This window comes from Silurus meridionalis, chromosome 27 (assembly GCF_014805685.1).
Source record: "Silurus meridionalis isolate SWU-2019-XX chromosome 27, ASM1480568v1, whole genome shotgun sequence".
NCBI classification, from domain to species: Eukaryota; Metazoa; Chordata; class Actinopteri; order Siluriformes; family Siluridae; genus Silurus; species Silurus meridionalis.
In genome coordinates, this window is record NC_060910.1 from 8,451,498 (window position 1) to 8,470,654 (window position 19,157).

Here is a 19,157-nt window from a genome sequence, read left to right on the forward strand (position 1 = left end):
GGAAACACTATGTAAATCAGCAACATGCAGCCAATCAGAAAAAGGAAGTTTATCCATTGATTTGTCATTTCAACTTCACCTGGTTGGAAGGGGCTGTATATGACTGGCAGCTAGCTTGAAGGAAGGTTTCATCCTTAAACAAAATAAACATGTTTATATTGGAATATCTGCACTGTGCTTGGAGATTCTGGTGCTGATTTGTTAGTAGATTTTGCATTTCTGATATAACAGACGTAATTTTTTGAATACCACTCTGACACCACTTGTGCAGATTTCTAATAATGTCAGCTTGGAATTTTATTTCAAAATATATTTTGGATATTTATAATGATAAATATTATTATTTCATTAAGTCATTCAGAGTGGATTTTTCCTTTAAGCTGTCTTTCAAAAATCACTAACCGGAATGTTGTGAAACAAATGTCCGATATGGAAACTAATAGTCTTCTACCATGATCTTTAGGCGGTACCTAAAGGTCTAAAATAGAGTATAAATAAATTAAAGAATCAAACTAAATGCATGTTGAGATGCTAGATCTAACCCTGAACAGAATTTAAATGTCATCTGCATTTTTTTAAAAGGATCTGGTATTGTGACTTTGAAATCTCTGAAGAACCAGAGCTATAGCAAAGCACCATAAAATATATGAACATTTATATTACACTATAGAAGCAACAGCAAAACACTTGCTAAGTTACAATGCTCCGTGAAGGTTTCTAAATGACTGATGTATATAAGAACAATGCGGACACTACACTGTATAAGAGGATAAAGATTTCTTCAGCGTCATGTTTTATTGGAGGTTGCTAAATGTGTTGTTGTGTCATGCACACATTCACTGTTATGCAACAACCAGTTTGATCATCATAGGAAAACCTTAAAAGCTCAAGTTTACAGTATGACTCTTCTGTGTGTTTTGATAGTCGGTGTAAAAAGGCAGTTAGATAAGATCCTCTATTTCTATTTCCTGTGTTCTTTCTCGGTTACTTTGTGCAAGATGATATCAGAAAGCACTCTGCCCAGCTGATGTCAGGCACTGAACTGGGCCGAGCAACGCAAGGGGTAACGTTACCCATCCTTTAATGGCCCCTCAACCCTGGGGGAAGATCATGTTGGTGCCGAACTGGGGTTACCAATTAGCTCGAGGTTTGCCATGATCTGGAGCAGCAAGGCCTTGACCTGAACTGTGTGCATCAAATTTTTACTAACAGAAAGGAATAAAAGGTTTGAAATTTTGACTAGTTTAAAGGAGACTGAATAAATCTATATATAAAGAGCAATCAAATGGTTTCCATCAAATGAACAAGCATTAGTTTAGGAGAAAATTATTATGTTTGATTTGGCATCCCAGCTCGGTCTTTGTTGCCTAATCTGATTGAGTCGTGGGACCAACGAGCTGTTTGGATTCACTTGCCGAATGTTTGTGTGAGTGTGGGAGTGTATGTGACACACATACCCACACTCACACACATCTCAGTAAAAGCAAAGGAAGAGAGGCCGGGATGTGGACGTACAAACTTGGACTGCTTTTCCTTGTCTTGGCATTCTCACACATCCTCCCTCCCTCTCAATCTCTCTCTCTGTTACCACCCTTGACGTCATTAAGGGCTGGATAGTACGGTAAATGTGCAGTCAGGATAGACTCGCTCACTTGTGTCAGCAGATTTCAAACTTTTATGTTTACCTCTTATTGATGAACAGCACGTTTACATGCTATAAACAAAACAGTTTCTTCCATGACAATAATACTTTCACTTCCTGTAAGACATGAGCATATAGTGTACTTTTAAAAAAGCCTAGTGTTTATTCTGGTCACTCCTTAAAGCTGTTTCCTGTTTCCAATAATAAGGCCAGGAAGGAATCTCTCAGAAAAGTTTTGTTACTGTTAATAAAACAGGTATATGGTTTGGTCTTTTTATCATCTTGCTTTATGCTATTCCAGCATATTAAATAAGTATCTACATTTAAAACCTACATCTGCTGCTGGCAAATAAGATTTATATTATGTAGCGCTCTCTCTTCTGTTCTCTTCTCTCTTATATACACATATGAACATATACAGTACATATACATGTTCATACACATATGTTTATATATATATATATATATATATATATATATATATATATATATATATATATATATATATATATATATATATATATATATATATATATTGGTATACAATAAAGCGTTAATATCGTAGATTAAGCGTTAATAAAGCCGTAGATTGATTTTATATATATATATATATATATATATATATATATATATATATATATATATACTTATATCAATACTATATATAATACTATATATATATATATATATATATATATATATATTATATATATATATATATATATATATATATATATATATATATATATATATATATATATATATATATATATATATATATATATATATATATCAATCTAATGCTTTATTAATGCTTAATCTACGCATATTAACACTATTGTTTACCACATAATTCCATACTTGTTTCTACACACACACACACACACACACACACACACACACACACACACACACATAGTGCATTCAGAAAGTATTCAGACGCCTTCAGCTGTCCCCAGATTTGTGCCTTGCAACAATCCTTTCCAAGAGAATTAGGAGGCAGCTGAGCTAATTTTCCAGTGTTGTTGCAAAGGGTCTGAATATGTATGCATATGTGTTGTTTCAGGTCTTTTAATTTTGTACTGTATTGGGCGGTCAGGGCCAACAAAGCCTCCTCTGCTGGCCTAAACACTATCAGAAGCACTGACCTACATTTACAAACTAAATTCTAATCTTTTAGCTTTGCATTGCTTATACAGAACTGTCACTGCAAATCAATGTTAAGTGATCACCTTTAGTCTACAATGAATAGATGGTGGTGTTGACCTTCAGTATGGCAACATTCTTATTTAAAGAACACAATCACTGAAATCTTTACAAGATTTAAAATAATAATATGCTACAACCTTCACAGTCACCAAATCTCAGCCCCACTGAACTTCTACCACATAGAGATATTAGTGTAGCTATAAACATATTAACACTTTATTGTTTACCACATAATTCCATATACTTTTTATTTCAGATATTTCGTTTATTATATTACACACACACATGCCATACAAGAAGTCTATCTGTTAAGACTTGCATTATGTGGCATCTGATTACATCTAATTTATATATTTGTTTAAACACAAATTAACAGAAGTTTAGCTTAAAGTTTATCAGCTTATTAAAGTAATAAAGTCTTTGGTAATGTTTATATGTTAGTTTCCTTAATGCATTGATTGTACTGGTGTCTATTCCACCCTGTATAAAAGTGAAAAAACTATGTACAGCACATATTGGCTATACAGAATCATCATGTAAATATTTGCCTTTGTGCACTCGCAGGTAGCTGCTATGTTTATAAAACTCTGGAAAACTCTATACAAATTTCTGTCATGTAGGAGTTAAGAAGTTTATGTTGTTAACATAAAATAACCCTGGACCTCAAATAATCTCCAAGGTGCTGAGAAGCAACGTGTTTTTTAGTTTCAAAAAGAAGAAAGGCTTAAATTTCTTTTTGAATAAACACACACACACACACGCGCACACGCGCACACGTACTGCACCTGTTTATGTTACTACATTTTACATGTTTATGTCACTGTGTGTTCGTGTAGCTCTATACCTTGCACTGTCACTGAGTGCAGCCTGCATACATTTGAAGCTAAAGGCCTTTTTATTGCCCAGGCCCTGCTAGCTAATTGCCCTAGTTAAATGTATTATTGCCGCTCATGTGAAGAGCCCTAGCCATGATGACACACAAAGCCAGGTGAGCTTCACTGGGTAAATTTCCACTCACTACAATCTTTAGTTGTGAGAGGAAGGACAGAAGGAAAAACAGGTGGCTTGACCCTTCCAGCTGATATAGTTTTTTTTTAGGTAACCCACTTTTGCCCCCTGTTTATCACCTGTGTACCTAATGTAGATCAATGCTTGGCCAGCAGCCAAATTGCACAGCTATGATAATGTGTCCATGCTACTATCTGCCATAGCACGGATTTCAAAGAAATCATCGCAATCAGATAACAGTTGACAGAAAGCGATGCATGAATCGTGTAGGTTGAATCTAAGGTCAGGTGATAACAGGAACAGATAAATGTGAAAGCTAATAAACTTTCTCCTCACACAGAGCGCCAGTAGTGAGTAATCAAAAGCACGGGAAAAGATAAGCTCTAAGCTAAGTGGCAGGGTTGATGTCGTTGCAGCATCAGATGATACAGCAGTCTGGAAACAATGTGCAGTACTTTCCAATTGCTCATTATTGCAGGAAAAACTCAGCAAGCACCGAACCGGCTACCCATAAAGAGTGGGAATGCTTAATACTTTGTGCTGCAGTTAGTTTTTTTCTCGGCTGCTAACATTCTCTTTCTAAAAGGTTCATCATTCAAAAGCAGAAAATAATTATAAAGTAAGGGAGAATTTAATCTCGCATGTAGCAGCAACCAGTGACTATTAGTTTTGATGATGAAGAGCAAAATTAGTAATGAATAAAGTCAGGAGGCTATCACTATAACTTATGCTCCAGGCATTAGTCTTTAGTTTTAAAGTACCTCCATTATACGGAGTTGAGAGTTGAAAAACATCTTTTAGGCAATATCATTAACTATGTTTAAGGTAATATCATTAGCCAGCAGTTACTGGTTTCAACAAAATGTTCAGCAAAGAAAACGCAACCCAAAACAGAAAACCTCAAATCAAAACCAAAAGGCAGGCAACAAAAAAAACAATATTTCACATGCATTTTTGATGTGTAGACAGAAGGGCTGCAGCTATCGATTATTTTAGTAATCCAGTATTCTACTGATTTTCTACCGATTAATCGAGTAAATGTATAAGAAGCAATACAAAATAAGACGGGTCTCTTAAAAAAAACAAGTAATTTCTTTCCATTTTAGAATGATTTACTTTTATTTTTGCTGAATTTGCAGTCTGTGAAACTAAACCCATTCAGTGCATTTAATTGCCATATTACATAAAAATGCAAATACAAATATATAAATCAACAAAAATTGCTAAAAATCTATTTCAAATTACTTCACAAAATGAAAAAAACGCACCGTATGGGCATATTTTCTTTCTGTTTTAGTTTGAAATGCTTTGGAAACTTTCTGCTGTGTTCTTTTTAGCCTTAATCTTCTCCTCGTCGACACAGATAACGCGCACAACCTTTGCGTGAAAAGTGCCGTACGCACGTTTCCAGCCCCATTTTGTGCCCCATTTTGTGCATATTCCACATTTATAGTAGGGCTGAATAGTTTCAGCCCTAATAGACATTATACACCCTGTGATCTCTCTTTTTGTCTACTAGTCTCAGCAATAAAAATAGTTTTGTACACCTGTTGCCATCTTGTCAAAAATGTATTCAATTTAGTATATAATTAATAAGAATAATTACTAATTCAGATATTTGTTATAAAACAAGGTCTTGGTGGCCATTGAGTATGTTTCATGTAAAACAATTCCCCATTCCTTTCATTCATTGTCCTGTCCACCCCTACAACTCAAACAAAGTAAGCAAAGAAAGTCCCCCAATGGATCTCTGTTTGCAATGGTTTTACTTCTCAATAATAAATCTATAGTTTCTAGAGGTAATGCATGTGGAGATGTATTCGGTGAAGTTAAGGAGATTAAACTCTCTATAAACTGATCATTAACCTTAAGCATTAAAAGGTTACTGCTGTTGCTATTCACTGTGTTAGTTTCTTACCTAAACCTCTGTGAGGAATTGTAAAGTATTTACCTGAATAATAAACATTTTTGTTTTGTTTCCATCCTGAATTTTTTCTGTAAGAAAAATGCATTTATACATTTTCCTGCACATTTAACAAATACGATTTGGATCATGAACAGTCCCCAGCAACCTTTTGGTTCATGACCAGTTGCTTTTCTCTACACATCTTTCTCATTCTAACACTCTAGAATGGGCTATATGGCATTATGTAACCTAGTCTTTTTGGATTTTAGCTTTACTAGTCTCTATGTTTACAGTATACTGCGCTAATCTTCTTTGCATAACTTTTGACATCTGGAATTTTTCCTGCCTAAAAGTATTTCCCTCATCAGTAGTGAAGTACCAAAGTTTTTTTTTTTTTTATTTCCATATTTTTTCTGCTTTACTGGTGCTTTTACTTCTCTGGTCTCATGCTGAAAAGTTACAAATCTAGATTCAAATCTAAAAATCCAGTTAGCTTGGGCATACAAAAACCAATTATTCAATGACAGAGCTGGCCAAGAAAACAACTGAGCAGCCAAATGCCACATTATTGTTGATTTACAGATAAACCAATAAAATTCTGTACTATAAATAGCCAAATCTTTGCAGATAAGTACAAAGTGCAAATCCAAAATAAAAAAAGGAAATGGTAAACAGAATTTCACTTTTAAATAATGTTTTTAAACATTTTTGTGTGAATAATAAATAATTAAAAATGTGCTTAGAAGTTTTTGTAACTTGTAAACATTTTTATACCCTCTAATAATGTCTTATAAAGCTCTAATAATATGCTAATAAGTGCTTTCATGATAACTGTAACAGTGGCACTATTCATACGAGATTCATAACTTTTGAATAATTATAAATGTATAAATATAACTGTAATATGCATTAAAAATGATAAAAACCTAAAACTCATTATTAAATTCTTCAAGTGGCATGAGCCATTATAAGTTTATAAAATGTTTATGAGGAATAATTTTCAACTTACAAAGAAATATAGCCACAGTTATAATGATTTACAAATCTGCGCATCACAGAAAGTGTAACCTTTTTTTCCTCGTTCGAACTACATTAAAAAAGCATTAAAACTGACAGGACAAACAGGAAAGACAGTCAAGTTTCAGCCTGTCACTGTAAGCCACTCGAAACAGCCCGGCATGGAATTTTCCATTCAAAGCAGTCGTGACAAGAGAGAAAAAGCAAAAACACTTAATGAATGACAGAATGCATACAGGTTTTTGGAGACCTGCTTAGGCCGTGAGCATCTTCATGTTATTCGGCTTCACAATACTAATTCAAGGCCAGTGGAAAATTCCCACTCTGTTGAAGGTCACCTGTTCGCAAGCATCAGTCCACTAGCCACTTGCCCCTCCTCATTTTCCTCTGGTTTTATGGGGAAGGGAGACTGGAGATAGCTGGGTTGTCACCCTGGTAGCCCATACGGTCTTATTTAGATGTGTTCATCCAAGCTGTTATCATGTAATTCCAAGAAACATCTTTCTATGAACGGACATTAGAAGCGTGGAGAAAAGAGGCATGCAAGGATCACTTGGGCTGCATGGCTTTAGAAAATGTAGACTACATGGTTCTACACCACATTCTTATAGCTTTCTACATAACCTTATCTTATTTTAATTATTCTGCAATCAATTAACCTGCAGAACTAAAGAGAAAATTAGTCCACTGGGCTTGAATGCCATCTCATATTACAGCCATGTGAGGCACAAATATGTAGAATGTTAGAAACTAAGAATATATGCAGTCATTTGGCCCAATATAGAAAAAAGGAGCAAATGTTTGCTAAAAAAAAACCCACTATACCTATGGCTCATCACTCTTTATAAGGCAGAAACAAGGTAACTCATAAAAATCTAATTTACAGATAAGGAACAGTGTTTTTTCCCCTCTAAATTCTGCTGTCCTCGTATGGACAAAAGTTTGTGGACACGTGTATGCTCTTTATGAACACCCCATTCCATATTTATTCCCTATTTGCTATTATTCATCCCTTTTAATTCATCTCAAAAGCATTTAATTGGGATAAGGTCAGAGCTCAATATCAGGCCACTCAATATCTTGAACTCCAACCCATATAAACCACATCTTAATGAAGATTACTTTGTACACAAGGGCATTATTATACAGGAACAGGTTTGGATCTCAGTTCAAGTGAAGGGAGAATTTAATGCAACCACATTCAAAGACATCATTGTGCAACACAAGAACCACATATGACTAGAAAAGACAGCTGTTCCAAAACAATATATAATACATATACAAAATTCAGTGCTGAAAATGGACCTTCTGTTTGTGTTAAAAAGATGCCCTAAAAGAGTAAAGTTCTGCAATTTTGACCAGAAGTGGATTTTTAAAATATCGGCGTCAGCAAATTTCTAATGAGACGCCACCACCCACAACGGTATAGATGAGTTCATTCACGACCATGAGACTAGCAGCTGGGCAAAAGCAGGAAAATACAGTCTAAGTTATGTTTTTCACCTGCAAAAATAGACCCTTTTACAGATAGAAGAAAGAGCCTGTCACAAAAGTGCAGACTTTACTAAAGGGACTTTTTAAAAAGAGTTTGTTGATTTAAAAATTTGCCCTACCTGTGTCCCTAAGCAGGCCACCATCATGTGTGTGAGCAGTTTGGCAGCAAACATAGGGAATCTGGAGCACAGCACATGAGATATGATGGCCAAGGCAAAGCCTGTAAACACAACCCAGGGAGACACAACATATTTCAAACAGAGCACATTTGCAATTTTTATAATGAAAAAAGAGGCCAATTAAACAATTTATTGTGAAGAAGGCAAGTCTTAGCTCCCCAGGCCTGTTTTATTGAGATTAAAGAAAGAATTGGGCTTGAACCTGAAATGCAGATGAAGCCTGCAGCGTAAAAAGCCTCATTGTATAAAGACAGAGAGTCGATCTCGGCTGACGCTGTGTAGATAGACAGATGTGAACAGGCACACTCCACGAAGTCCCCGCTGTCGTCTCTCACTCGACAGAACTGACTATCAGACAGCCAGCTGAACAGCAGAAACCAATCAAAATAAATGGTAAGTAGATTTAAGCTGAATATGCACAATTTGATTTTATGTGGAACAAATGTCCTCACAAGGATATAAATGCATTTAGCTGCTACCCACAAACAACAAAATTGCAGGGATACAAAAACTATAATTATATAAAATAATAAAGAAATAATGTCATTCAATCATTTTGGTTACTGCGATTAAGGTTAAAGATAGATTTAGGTGTGGCAGAGCATTAATTTACTGCATTAATATTTATTCATTTAACAGTTCTCACAATGACAGTATGACAAATTTGTGCGTGTGTTTCAGTAAACAACCTCTCAGCTGCCTGGTTCCACAGAAGGCACAGAGATTGCCGGGGTTTCACCCAGGGGTTTGGTGTGTGAATGCGGTACACAACTTCTTTGCCGTCTCCTAAGGGTCTGGAACCCCGGCCCTGTAAACTAACAGAGAATACCTTCACACACACACACACACACACACACACACACACACACACACACATATATATATACACACACACGCAAACACAAATAAACACAAAGCAGAAAGAAAAACATTCATAAATAACAAACTGGATAAGTTTATTGCTATGACAGAACACTGGGAATACACAAACATCGTTTTCCGGGAACATGCAGTGTTGACAAACTGGAATTCTCCTGTAATTTATAACATGTGGAAACTACATCTGCAGCATGCAGAGTGAAGAGAAGTGCTGTAACTCGATAAACGTGTAAAAGACTGACTTAACAATACTGCCATCATCTGGACAGTTGCTAAAGCAAGTCAAATGGATTTTTCAATGTTTCATTGGTCAAGTTTCTTATATAAAATATTATATATATATATATATATATATATATATATATATATATATATATATATATATATATATATATATATATATATATATATGTGTGTGTGTGTGTGTGTGTGTGTGTGTGTGTGTGTGTGTGTGTGTGTGTATAAGTAATATATACTAACTTAATAACTTAATATATAGTTTCCATTCAAGTGACTTTGTTTATTAAGAACGAGATATATTTTTGTTCTAGTTTGAACACTGTGTTTGTCATTTTTTTGGCATTGAGTTTTAATTTGAGTATATTAGGTGTGTATGCTATTATATTATAAAACTAAAGATTGCAACTCTTTACTTTAACACACACTAATACCTACAACTTATTTGTTTATTTGTTAGTCCCATATAAAGAAACCCCCACCCCTGAAAAATGAACAGAAAATGATGAAACCTTCCTTACATACACATAAAATAGGACTTTCTACAGGAAGCATACATAAGAGGTAAAAAATAATTGAATTATTGAATTCGAATTCATGCCGAATATCTAGTCTCTGGAACTGAATTCGCACAATTTGCCTGCTGAATTGAAAATAAAACACATTTGCCTCTGCTCACCTTGTCGTTGAGAGCGCTGGCTTTTGTGTTAGTAAGGAACCAGTGCTCAGTGTGGTACTCAATGAAGTGTATCTTCTGGCAGGCCAAGGGAGACATGCCACCCGCAGGCAGCACTGGTACTTCCAGCAGGGCATCGGGCAGGGTTAAGGTGTCGCCGTTTGTCCCTGTAAAGGTGTGTGCGTTGATGTCTGTGGGATACCAGTGGTATGCTGTGATAGTAAAGTAAGGACAAGTATCCAGGATCTTTCCTCTGTAGGAATAGAATAGAAGTTTTAAACTTTTGAGAGCTGATTTCAAAGGTGCAAAAATAAAATTGTATAAGGTGGTGTGAGTGTGTGATGAAGAAACTTGATTAAATCTGACCCCTTGTTTTTACATCATATACTATTATAGTTTTGTTTGTTCTGTTTGGTGCCATTTTAACACACATTTCATGGTGTACAATAAGGGAAATAATAGTATAATATAATCCATATATGTGCATGTATATATATATATATATATATATATATATATATATATATATATATATATATATATATATATATGCAAGTAGTATAATACAAATATGATGATACACACACACACACACACACACACACACACACACACACACACACACACACACAAGTGATGAAATGTGGTCTCCCACAGTCGGAACAATTTTCATCACATTTAGTCTCCCCCTGATCCTTTATATAAAACAATTATTACTTATCAATGAAAAATTTTGCAACATATAAGTTTTGAGAAACTTTAATGCAGGGGTCTCCAATCTTTTCCAGAAAGGGCCGTTGTGGGTGCAGGTTTTCATTCCAACCAATCAATGGTCACACCTGATAGTCATTGAAAATGAAGATCATTAGATTTGAACAGGTAGGATTTGGTGTGGACTTGCTTGGTTGGAATAAAAACCTGCACTCACACTGGCCCTTTCTGGGAAAGATTGGATACCCCTGCTTTAATGGAAATCTCAGTATTACACACTGAAAGATACTTTATATTAAAAGATTCCATTATATTAATCTTGTCAAATGGAGTCAGATCATTCCATTCAAAAACTAAATATTTGCTTAATAAAATGAATACAAATACATTTAACCTTCACCTGAACCTATTCCCTCTGTGGTTTTACTATTAATGGGGAAAACGTAGTTTGCATAACACAGTGGAGATTTTTGCCCTGCAGATGCTTGGCTCAATTTCAGTAATGACCCTAAATCATTAAGGGGTTACCAAGTACGTGGATGGTTTAACATATTTCCACGAATTCTATTTATTATTGGTAATAACTAAAAGTAATGTACAATACTTCAAAGAACAGAACCTACAAAACAATACAGGTGGATCCATGGAAAATGAACAGAAATATAAGTTTGAAATGTATTTTAACTTTTTGTTTTATCAGAGAGGCAATAGCAGATTTGAAACACTTACCTCTGGCCATCAGTGCTGCATGGTGTGTCAGCAACAAGTGAGAAGGCAAAACGCTCAGCTACTGTGGCCAAAAAACTCAGACCTCGTGTGTCTGCGCGGCTTGGTTTGGCAAGAGAGCAAAGGAGGTCACGGGTCAAAGCACGGCTGCTGTCTTTCAAAGGTGTCTGCTCGGCTTCACTCAAGATCTAGAATTATCAGTAGATATCATGTTCATCCAGAGGACTCAATCCGTATAATGAGAACATTGTATATATATATTCAAGGGACAATTCTATAAAAATGAAATGTGGATATATTTTAGAATTGTCAATGTGCAGCTTGTATGCAGTGCAGATTTACTGTCCTCTGAAAAAAAAAACTCGACATACAGCTATTATTGCCTAAAAACTGGCAACAAAATTTAGTAAACCCTAAGTGAACATTTCTAAGCAGTTTCCAAAAAGTCAATATTTTGTGTGAGCACCATTGTTATATAGCACTGCCTCCTGGGAATGGAATTCACCAGAGCTGCACAGTTTGTTGATAGGATCCTGCTGCTGAATGTTACACATATGGCGCTTCTCCACCTTTCGCTTGAAGATGCCCCACAGGTGCTCAATAGGGTTTAGGTCTGGAGACATACTTGACCAGCTCTCCAGAACCAGCAGCACTCATGCAGCCCCAGACCATGATGCTACCACCACCATGCTTGACTGTAGGCAAGACACAATTTCCTTGATACTCGTCACCAGGATTTTGCCGCACATGCTGGACACCATCTGAGCCAGTTTATCTTAGTCTCATTAGATCACATGGCATAGTTACAGTAATTTATGCTCTTGGACAGGTTGTCTTCAGCAAACTGTTTGCAGGTTTTCTTGTGAGCTAACTTCAGAGGATGCTTCCTTCTGGGGAGGATGCCCATGCAGACCGACTTGTTGCAGTGTGCGGCGTATGGTCTGGGCACTGACAAGCGGACCTTCCACTTCTGCAACCTTTAAAGCCATGCTGGCAGCACTCATGCGTCTGTTTTTTGAATTCAGCTTCTGCACCTGACACACAGCACGAGGACTCAACTTCTTTGATCGACCTTACGAGCCCTGTGCTGAGTGAAACCTGACCTGGAAAACCTCTGTATGACCCTGGCCACTGTACTGTAACTCAGTTTTAGGGTGTTACTGATCTTCTTATAGCCTCTGCTATCTTTTGGAGCACAACAATTCTACTTTTCAAATCCTCAGAGAGTTCTTTGCCATTAGGTGCCATGTTGAACATCCAGTGGTCAGTATGAGAGAATTGTACTCAAAGAACCAAATTTTAAGTGCTCTAATACAAGATTTGTATGGTCCTGTCAAGCAGATAACAACTGTCATCACTTAGAGTGTACTCACTTTTGTTGCCAGATATTTTGACAATAATAGCTGTATGTTATTTTGTAATTTTTCGTAAGTTATTTTCAAAGAACAGTAAATATGTACTGCTATACAAGCTGCACATGAACTACTCTATAATATATCCAAGTTTAAATTCTATAGTATTGTTCATTGAGAAGATATAGTAAAGTGGTTGGTGAAATGAGTACCTGATTTTGTGGGAAACTGTATGACTCCAACTCTGATAATCTACAGATAACCACTAATTCCATAATCTATATAAAATCAATGGCCAAGACCTCATCTTATTGCACCTGGCACTGGACAATACACTGGGGATTTCAGAAAGTGATTTATTTCTTCAAAAGAGATTTAGAACCTTGTGGATAAACAAGCCAATCTTCCACCAGTAAGACTTTATCAATGTGAGGATGTACAGACAGAATGAATGTGACAGTGATGTAGCACCTGAGTCCTCGACTTGGAGTCAATTTTATGAATACAGAAATCTTGACCTAGGTTTATAAAACTCCTACTGTGAACCGTTTAAGTGAAATAAATATTGCTAATGTACATTTTTGTTTCTTCTTATTGGTGGCAACATTCTCTGTTACTGACCCAAAAGCATTTAAAACTCAAGATGTACGAGACTTGACTAATAACTTGGGGAATTCAGGTCCAAGTAATTTGAATATGAGACTGGATAAAAAAAAAAACCTTCCATAACCCTTGTGACTTATACAAACCCACATACTCATCCTCACCTTCCCTGCTGCATCCAGCACAGCGGTCATCTGTTCATGTGTCAAGTCTATGCTGACTTTATTAATAATCCCCTGCAGTACACGGTTAATCAGCGTTTCATCCAGGGGTTGATGGAGCTGTTCCAGCAATGCCCACACTGCCTGGGTTTCAGAGTCTGAAACCAGAGTCACATTTGCCATCCCATACACCGGGTGGACTCGGGCACCTCCAGTGACATCGGAAAGAATTACACGAAAGCGCTTGGGTGTGGGGTTTGACGAGCCGATGTTGGGTGTGAGGGTGATGTCCAGACCAGCACTGTGTTGGCCAATGTCAAATGTCAGCTCACCGCTTGCCATGATGAAATCTAAATCAGCCACGGCAGGCCAGATCAGATTGGGACCAACGGACTCAGCCTTCAACAGCTCCTGTGGAGAAAATAACAGAATGAAGTATGCAAAATGTGTTTTTAAGAATAACCAAAAAGCTTAAAAAGACAGAAGATATTTTTGGTATTTGTTCAGTGTAAATGTATTGAACTAAAAAATACAAAAAATGTGTTTTAAAAAATTTCTGGCAAAATACTTGTAATGTCTTTTACATGAATAGTATTATTTTATGAAAAATAAATAAAACACATCAACAGAGAATTTTCAGACATTGAACAGCAGGTGGGCTGAGAAGCTGTTTATCATACAGACAGCAAAATGTCTGACAAAGAACAGGCAAATTGGAGCCTTCCTTTGATTAATTCTTAAACCTTATCTGAAAAGAAATCGTGATGAATTGGTTTGAGGATAAAAACAGTGCATCTGAGTCCTATGAAAATGAAAAGTAGTCCCTTTGGCTGACACCATCATCTCCAGTTCTTTCTCAAATTTAGTGTTCTAGCTAAACTCTTCCCTATCCAATCTGACTATAAAGGCAAGGTTTAAGCTTACTTAATTACTTAAGATGTTAATTTCAGTCTATGAGAAACTGTGTTTGTCTGTCTAATAACCTATGAGCAGCAATGTAGGTTATTACTTCCTTTAATTTACAATAAGAATTATGAGTATAATATCTCAATGACCATGTGTTTATGTGTGAGTATATGTGCACTAAATGTGAAACTGCATACCTGCAACTGGTATTTCACAGATATAGCTGAGGCCACACTGCCCTCCCTATAGACCTGCAGAGTGACACTGTTTGCTCTGAGCATGGCCACAGGTAGCCGGGAGCCCACAGCAAAATACACCAGCCCCCTTGGGTCATCACTTTCCAGCATGGTGATGTTAGCAATGCGGGCACTCTGATTAATAGCAGCACCATCTCCTACTTCATAGATCTCCACCAGGAACCACGCCTGGAACTCCGGCTCCTGCAAACAACAAAAACAGAGAAGTTTGCTTATACCATTGCTTATATCAATTTGATTTGTCAATGTTGTATCCTCTCATTTTGATCCTTTAAAAAATGTGTGGGTTTAAAAAAAGTGCATTAGCATGATTGATTTAATTATTAATCTTTTAAATTATTTGGTAGACCTACTGTGAATTTAAAGTATAGCACTAGACAAGACATCAGTAGAGTTTAGGTCTCCAAAAAACAAACACTGATAATCTGACAATTGTCTAGACATAGTTAAAACCCTACTATGACAGTGTAAAACTCTAGCATTTTTTCTAAAAGGCTTTATTAGCATTAGTTTCTCAGAAATCCTTCTTCCACCATTGTACCTGATCTGGTCGGATCTCCAGATGAAGTAGACAGAGGACCTGTCCTCTCCTGCACAGCACCCTGCCTGAAGTCTGCTGCAGCTCTTGTGTCAGATTAACCCCCTGACTGAGCAATGCTGGAGCTGTAAGATTAAACGTGGCCCGCCAAGACACGAAAACATCCTCAAATGCTCTGCCAAACACACAACCCCAGTGTTAACTGTGAACCCTGACCAATTAACACTAGGTATCCTTTTACAAAATGCAACACAGACTAAGTGGAAGATGTTTACCTGTTTTCTTGCCTCTGGATAAAAAGTATGGTTGTCCTGTTGTCCGAGTCTTCGTCCAGAACCTGGCCTGTCTGAGAACTCAGAGTAAAGCCCACAATGCCGTTATGAAGATCACTCCCTGAGAGAAATGTGTAATAGAATGCAGTCATTATACAATACTAATAAAACATTCGCTTAGACAAGTACAGCTATTAGGAGCAGTTATCCATGTTATGACCTGAAGGTGGAGCTAGAACTCTTGGAATGAAAAAGTAAACGTAATTTCTTCATTTTTTTTATTTGAATTATTATTATTTTTGGTATGTATGTGGCTATTATCGATATAGAACTTTTTTTCCATTCTATTTTTCCAGAGCTTTGTTCCTTTGTATAAGATGGTAATTGCACAAAATATATATTAAAAAAGTTAAAGCCTTTGTATCTTTGTTTATCTCTTGATTCTTTAACCTTGATATCAATTGGTATTCCCTCAGGTCTAAAATCAATCAGTGTTAAATATAGAAAAAACTTAAATGCGGATTATGATGTTATCATGGTCATCAGTTCGTGGTCAAACAAAGAAATCAGATGGCAATCAGTACATTTACCTAGAATAATAATTTTTGCAAAAAAAGTGATGCCACTCTCATCTGGCGAGCTGACAATCTGTGCTCCTCCCTCTGGTTCGCTGAGGTAGATGTAAAAGACCTCCTGTCCTTCGGGCTCTTGGTCATCTAGAATAAAGAGGCTGACCTCCGCCTCTGTTTGCCCCTCCAACAGCGTGACCGTCTGTGACTCAAGTCTAAAATCGTTCCCTTCCCTCGCCCATGTCCCGTTGTGTTCCAGAAGGAATGGAGCACCATGCAGCTCCGGTGAAACATGACCACCGTCATAAACCCGAACCCGGGCACTTACCACTCCTGTTTGCCCTGCTGTCCTGCGTACTCTTAGAACAACTTTCTGAGGTTGTGTCCCCTCTTGTGTGTCTTCATAAGTGCGACTCATTGCTGGGCCAATACTTAACAATCCAAATCCAATGATGACGTCATTGCCGAGTATGGTAACAGCAGAAATACTGTTTTCAGCTACAATAAGTGGACAGGCACTAACAGAAGTATAGTGTGCGCTGATAATTCTAATGTCGGTCAAGTTAACATAAAACGTCTCATCAGGTTCCATCAGCGAGTCATCTAGAATGGAGATGTTGATGGCGGCAGATGTTTGCCGGCCTTCAAAGAGTAGCTGCCCATCATGCACTGGAGTAAAATCTTCCCCAGGATGGGCACTACCAGGCCAGGTCTTGTAGTAGACCTGGGTGCGGTTGGTGCGAAAGCCATAGAGGCGTTGGACATAGATAGTGACAATGTGCGCATCCTCTGTAATAGCCAGCTTCTGAAAGTCAGGATGGAACTGATAGAGTCCCAGTGACTCCACCTCTGCCACAGTGTATCCAGGTCTAAACAATCACAGCAACACAATAATGAAACAATGAAACACTGTCATTATACAGTATATCATGGCATGCACCTGCTAATGATATGTAATATTTATGCAATTATCTTATATCTTATATATGAAATAAAATGCATTTAACAGCAGATATTACCTGAATCTGGCTCCTCCTGGTGACACAGATTCTATAGTAGTCAGGTGAACTGCATGTGCAACAGGCAAAGACATATTATTCTCAGCTATAAAAGATATGATTTTGCTTTTCTGGCCATGAAGCAGGGTCACAGTGCCTAGAGACAAAATGCAAAACACACCAATAAGCAAATCTGAGGAAGTGAAATCTGCTAGTATCTATACATTATATTCACAATATATAAACAATGTATATATTTAAAAGTTTAAGAACAGTTTCTTTATTTTAGATTGTAACCACAGTGTCTATAACTCAATACCTTTGTCAGATGATAACTAACCTGAGCTGGGAGTGATTGTTCCAGGCTGGTAGCCTGATGGAGTCTGTCCAGGAGGGAATCCAGCTCTCCACTGCACAGTCACGTCTCCATAGAGACCTGTCCTGCTGACTAACGCATCACAACGGCCGCTCCTGATATCAGACACCTGCAGGTCCAAGGAGGCAAAGCCCACCTGGAAAGAGGGTGACAATTTACTGGAAAGAATTGTAGTTTGAAAAATACAAATATTACAGTAATCCCCCACTTTACTGTGGTTCAAATCTCACGCCCCGGTTTATCACAGAATTGCATTTGCCACATAACAATTTTTTTGTTGAAATAATTATATGTATTAATAAAAATATAATTTCAATTATAAAATGAAGTAAAATGTTAATACAGTACAGTACTGTGTACATAAAATAGCATTTTTGGGGTGGCGTCCATTTGTCGGGACGGTTTTGGAACATAACCATCGCGATAAATGGGGGATTACAGCATTTTAATTATAGTGCCCTCTGGTGGCCATTTGGTTGCATTTAAGATTAATAATAAATATGGGATATAGAAACTGACTTCAGCATTAGCAGCCTCTTCAGGTACAGACAAGATGGCAATTCTCGCCTCCAGCTGCACGCGAGGAGGAGAACTGAGCAAAGGTCCTATCAGGCTCACATTCATTAACTGCATTGTTATGTTAAAACCTGTTACAAAAAAAACCTGCACAGAAAAACAGGATGTTAACAGAAAATGTACATATGTCTCGTGTACATTTGGAATTCATTTACATAAAGTATATTTAAATTAATATATTATAAAAAATATATATATAATCCAGGTGCTGTGGCGATGCAACAATACAACAGGTTCATAAAATCATCTACTACTTCCATTATCCCTTCTGAAAAATGTAGCATTTACTTCCTAAATTCAATCACTTCATGAGGAACACCTGTAAAGCTCACATCCAACATCAGAATGTGGAGAAACTGATTTTAACCATGGCATGGTTTATTGGTGGAGATGCTGAGATTTTGTATTGGGAGTGACGAGAATAGACAGGATTAGAAATTAGTTTATTAGAAAGACAGTGCATGTAGGACGTTTTGGAGACAAGGTGAGAGAGGCACGATTGAGATGGTTTGGACATGTGCAGAGGAGGGACATGGGGTATATCGGTAGGAGAATGCTGAGAATGGAGCCACCAGGAAGGAGGAAAAGAGGAAGGCCAAAGAGGAGGTTTATGGGTGTGGTGATTGAAGACGCAGGTAGTTGGTTTGAAAGAGGCAGATGAAGAGGACAGGGGGTATAGAGACGGATACTTATTGAAGAGAAGATGGCTTATTGGTGGAATAGATTATGTTTGAATATTTCTGAAACTAAATTTGGTACATCTTTGGGATGATTTTAGTAGCAGAAAGAGAGAGGCCAGAAGACAATGACAGGTTCAAGCTAACAGGACTACTGTTATTTAATTGCTCTTTACAACCACGTTCAG

General features: G+C 37.0%; 1 protein-coding gene across 1 annotated transcript in view; it reads right to left on the bottom strand.

Moving 5' to 3' along the window:
* Nucleotides 1–19,157, bottom strand: part of adgrv1 (adhesion G protein-coupled receptor V1) — a 108,204-nt gene that overhangs the window by 38,080 nt on the left and 50,967 nt on the right. The window contains 13 exon segments of the mRNA XM_046841787.1: nucleotides 8,396–8,496; nucleotides 8,658–8,818; nucleotides 9,145–9,284; nucleotides 10,251–10,500; nucleotides 11,688–11,872; nucleotides 13,804–14,211; nucleotides 14,904–15,146; nucleotides 15,505–15,676; nucleotides 15,777–15,894; nucleotides 16,364–17,211; nucleotides 17,362–17,497; nucleotides 17,681–17,852; nucleotides 18,236–18,379. Coding sequence (XP_046697743.1) covers nucleotides 8,396–8,496; nucleotides 8,658–8,818; nucleotides 9,145–9,284; nucleotides 10,251–10,500; nucleotides 11,688–11,872; nucleotides 13,804–14,211; nucleotides 14,904–15,146; nucleotides 15,505–15,676; nucleotides 15,777–15,894; nucleotides 16,364–17,211; nucleotides 17,362–17,497; nucleotides 17,681–17,852; nucleotides 18,236–18,379 — 3,078 coding nt within the window.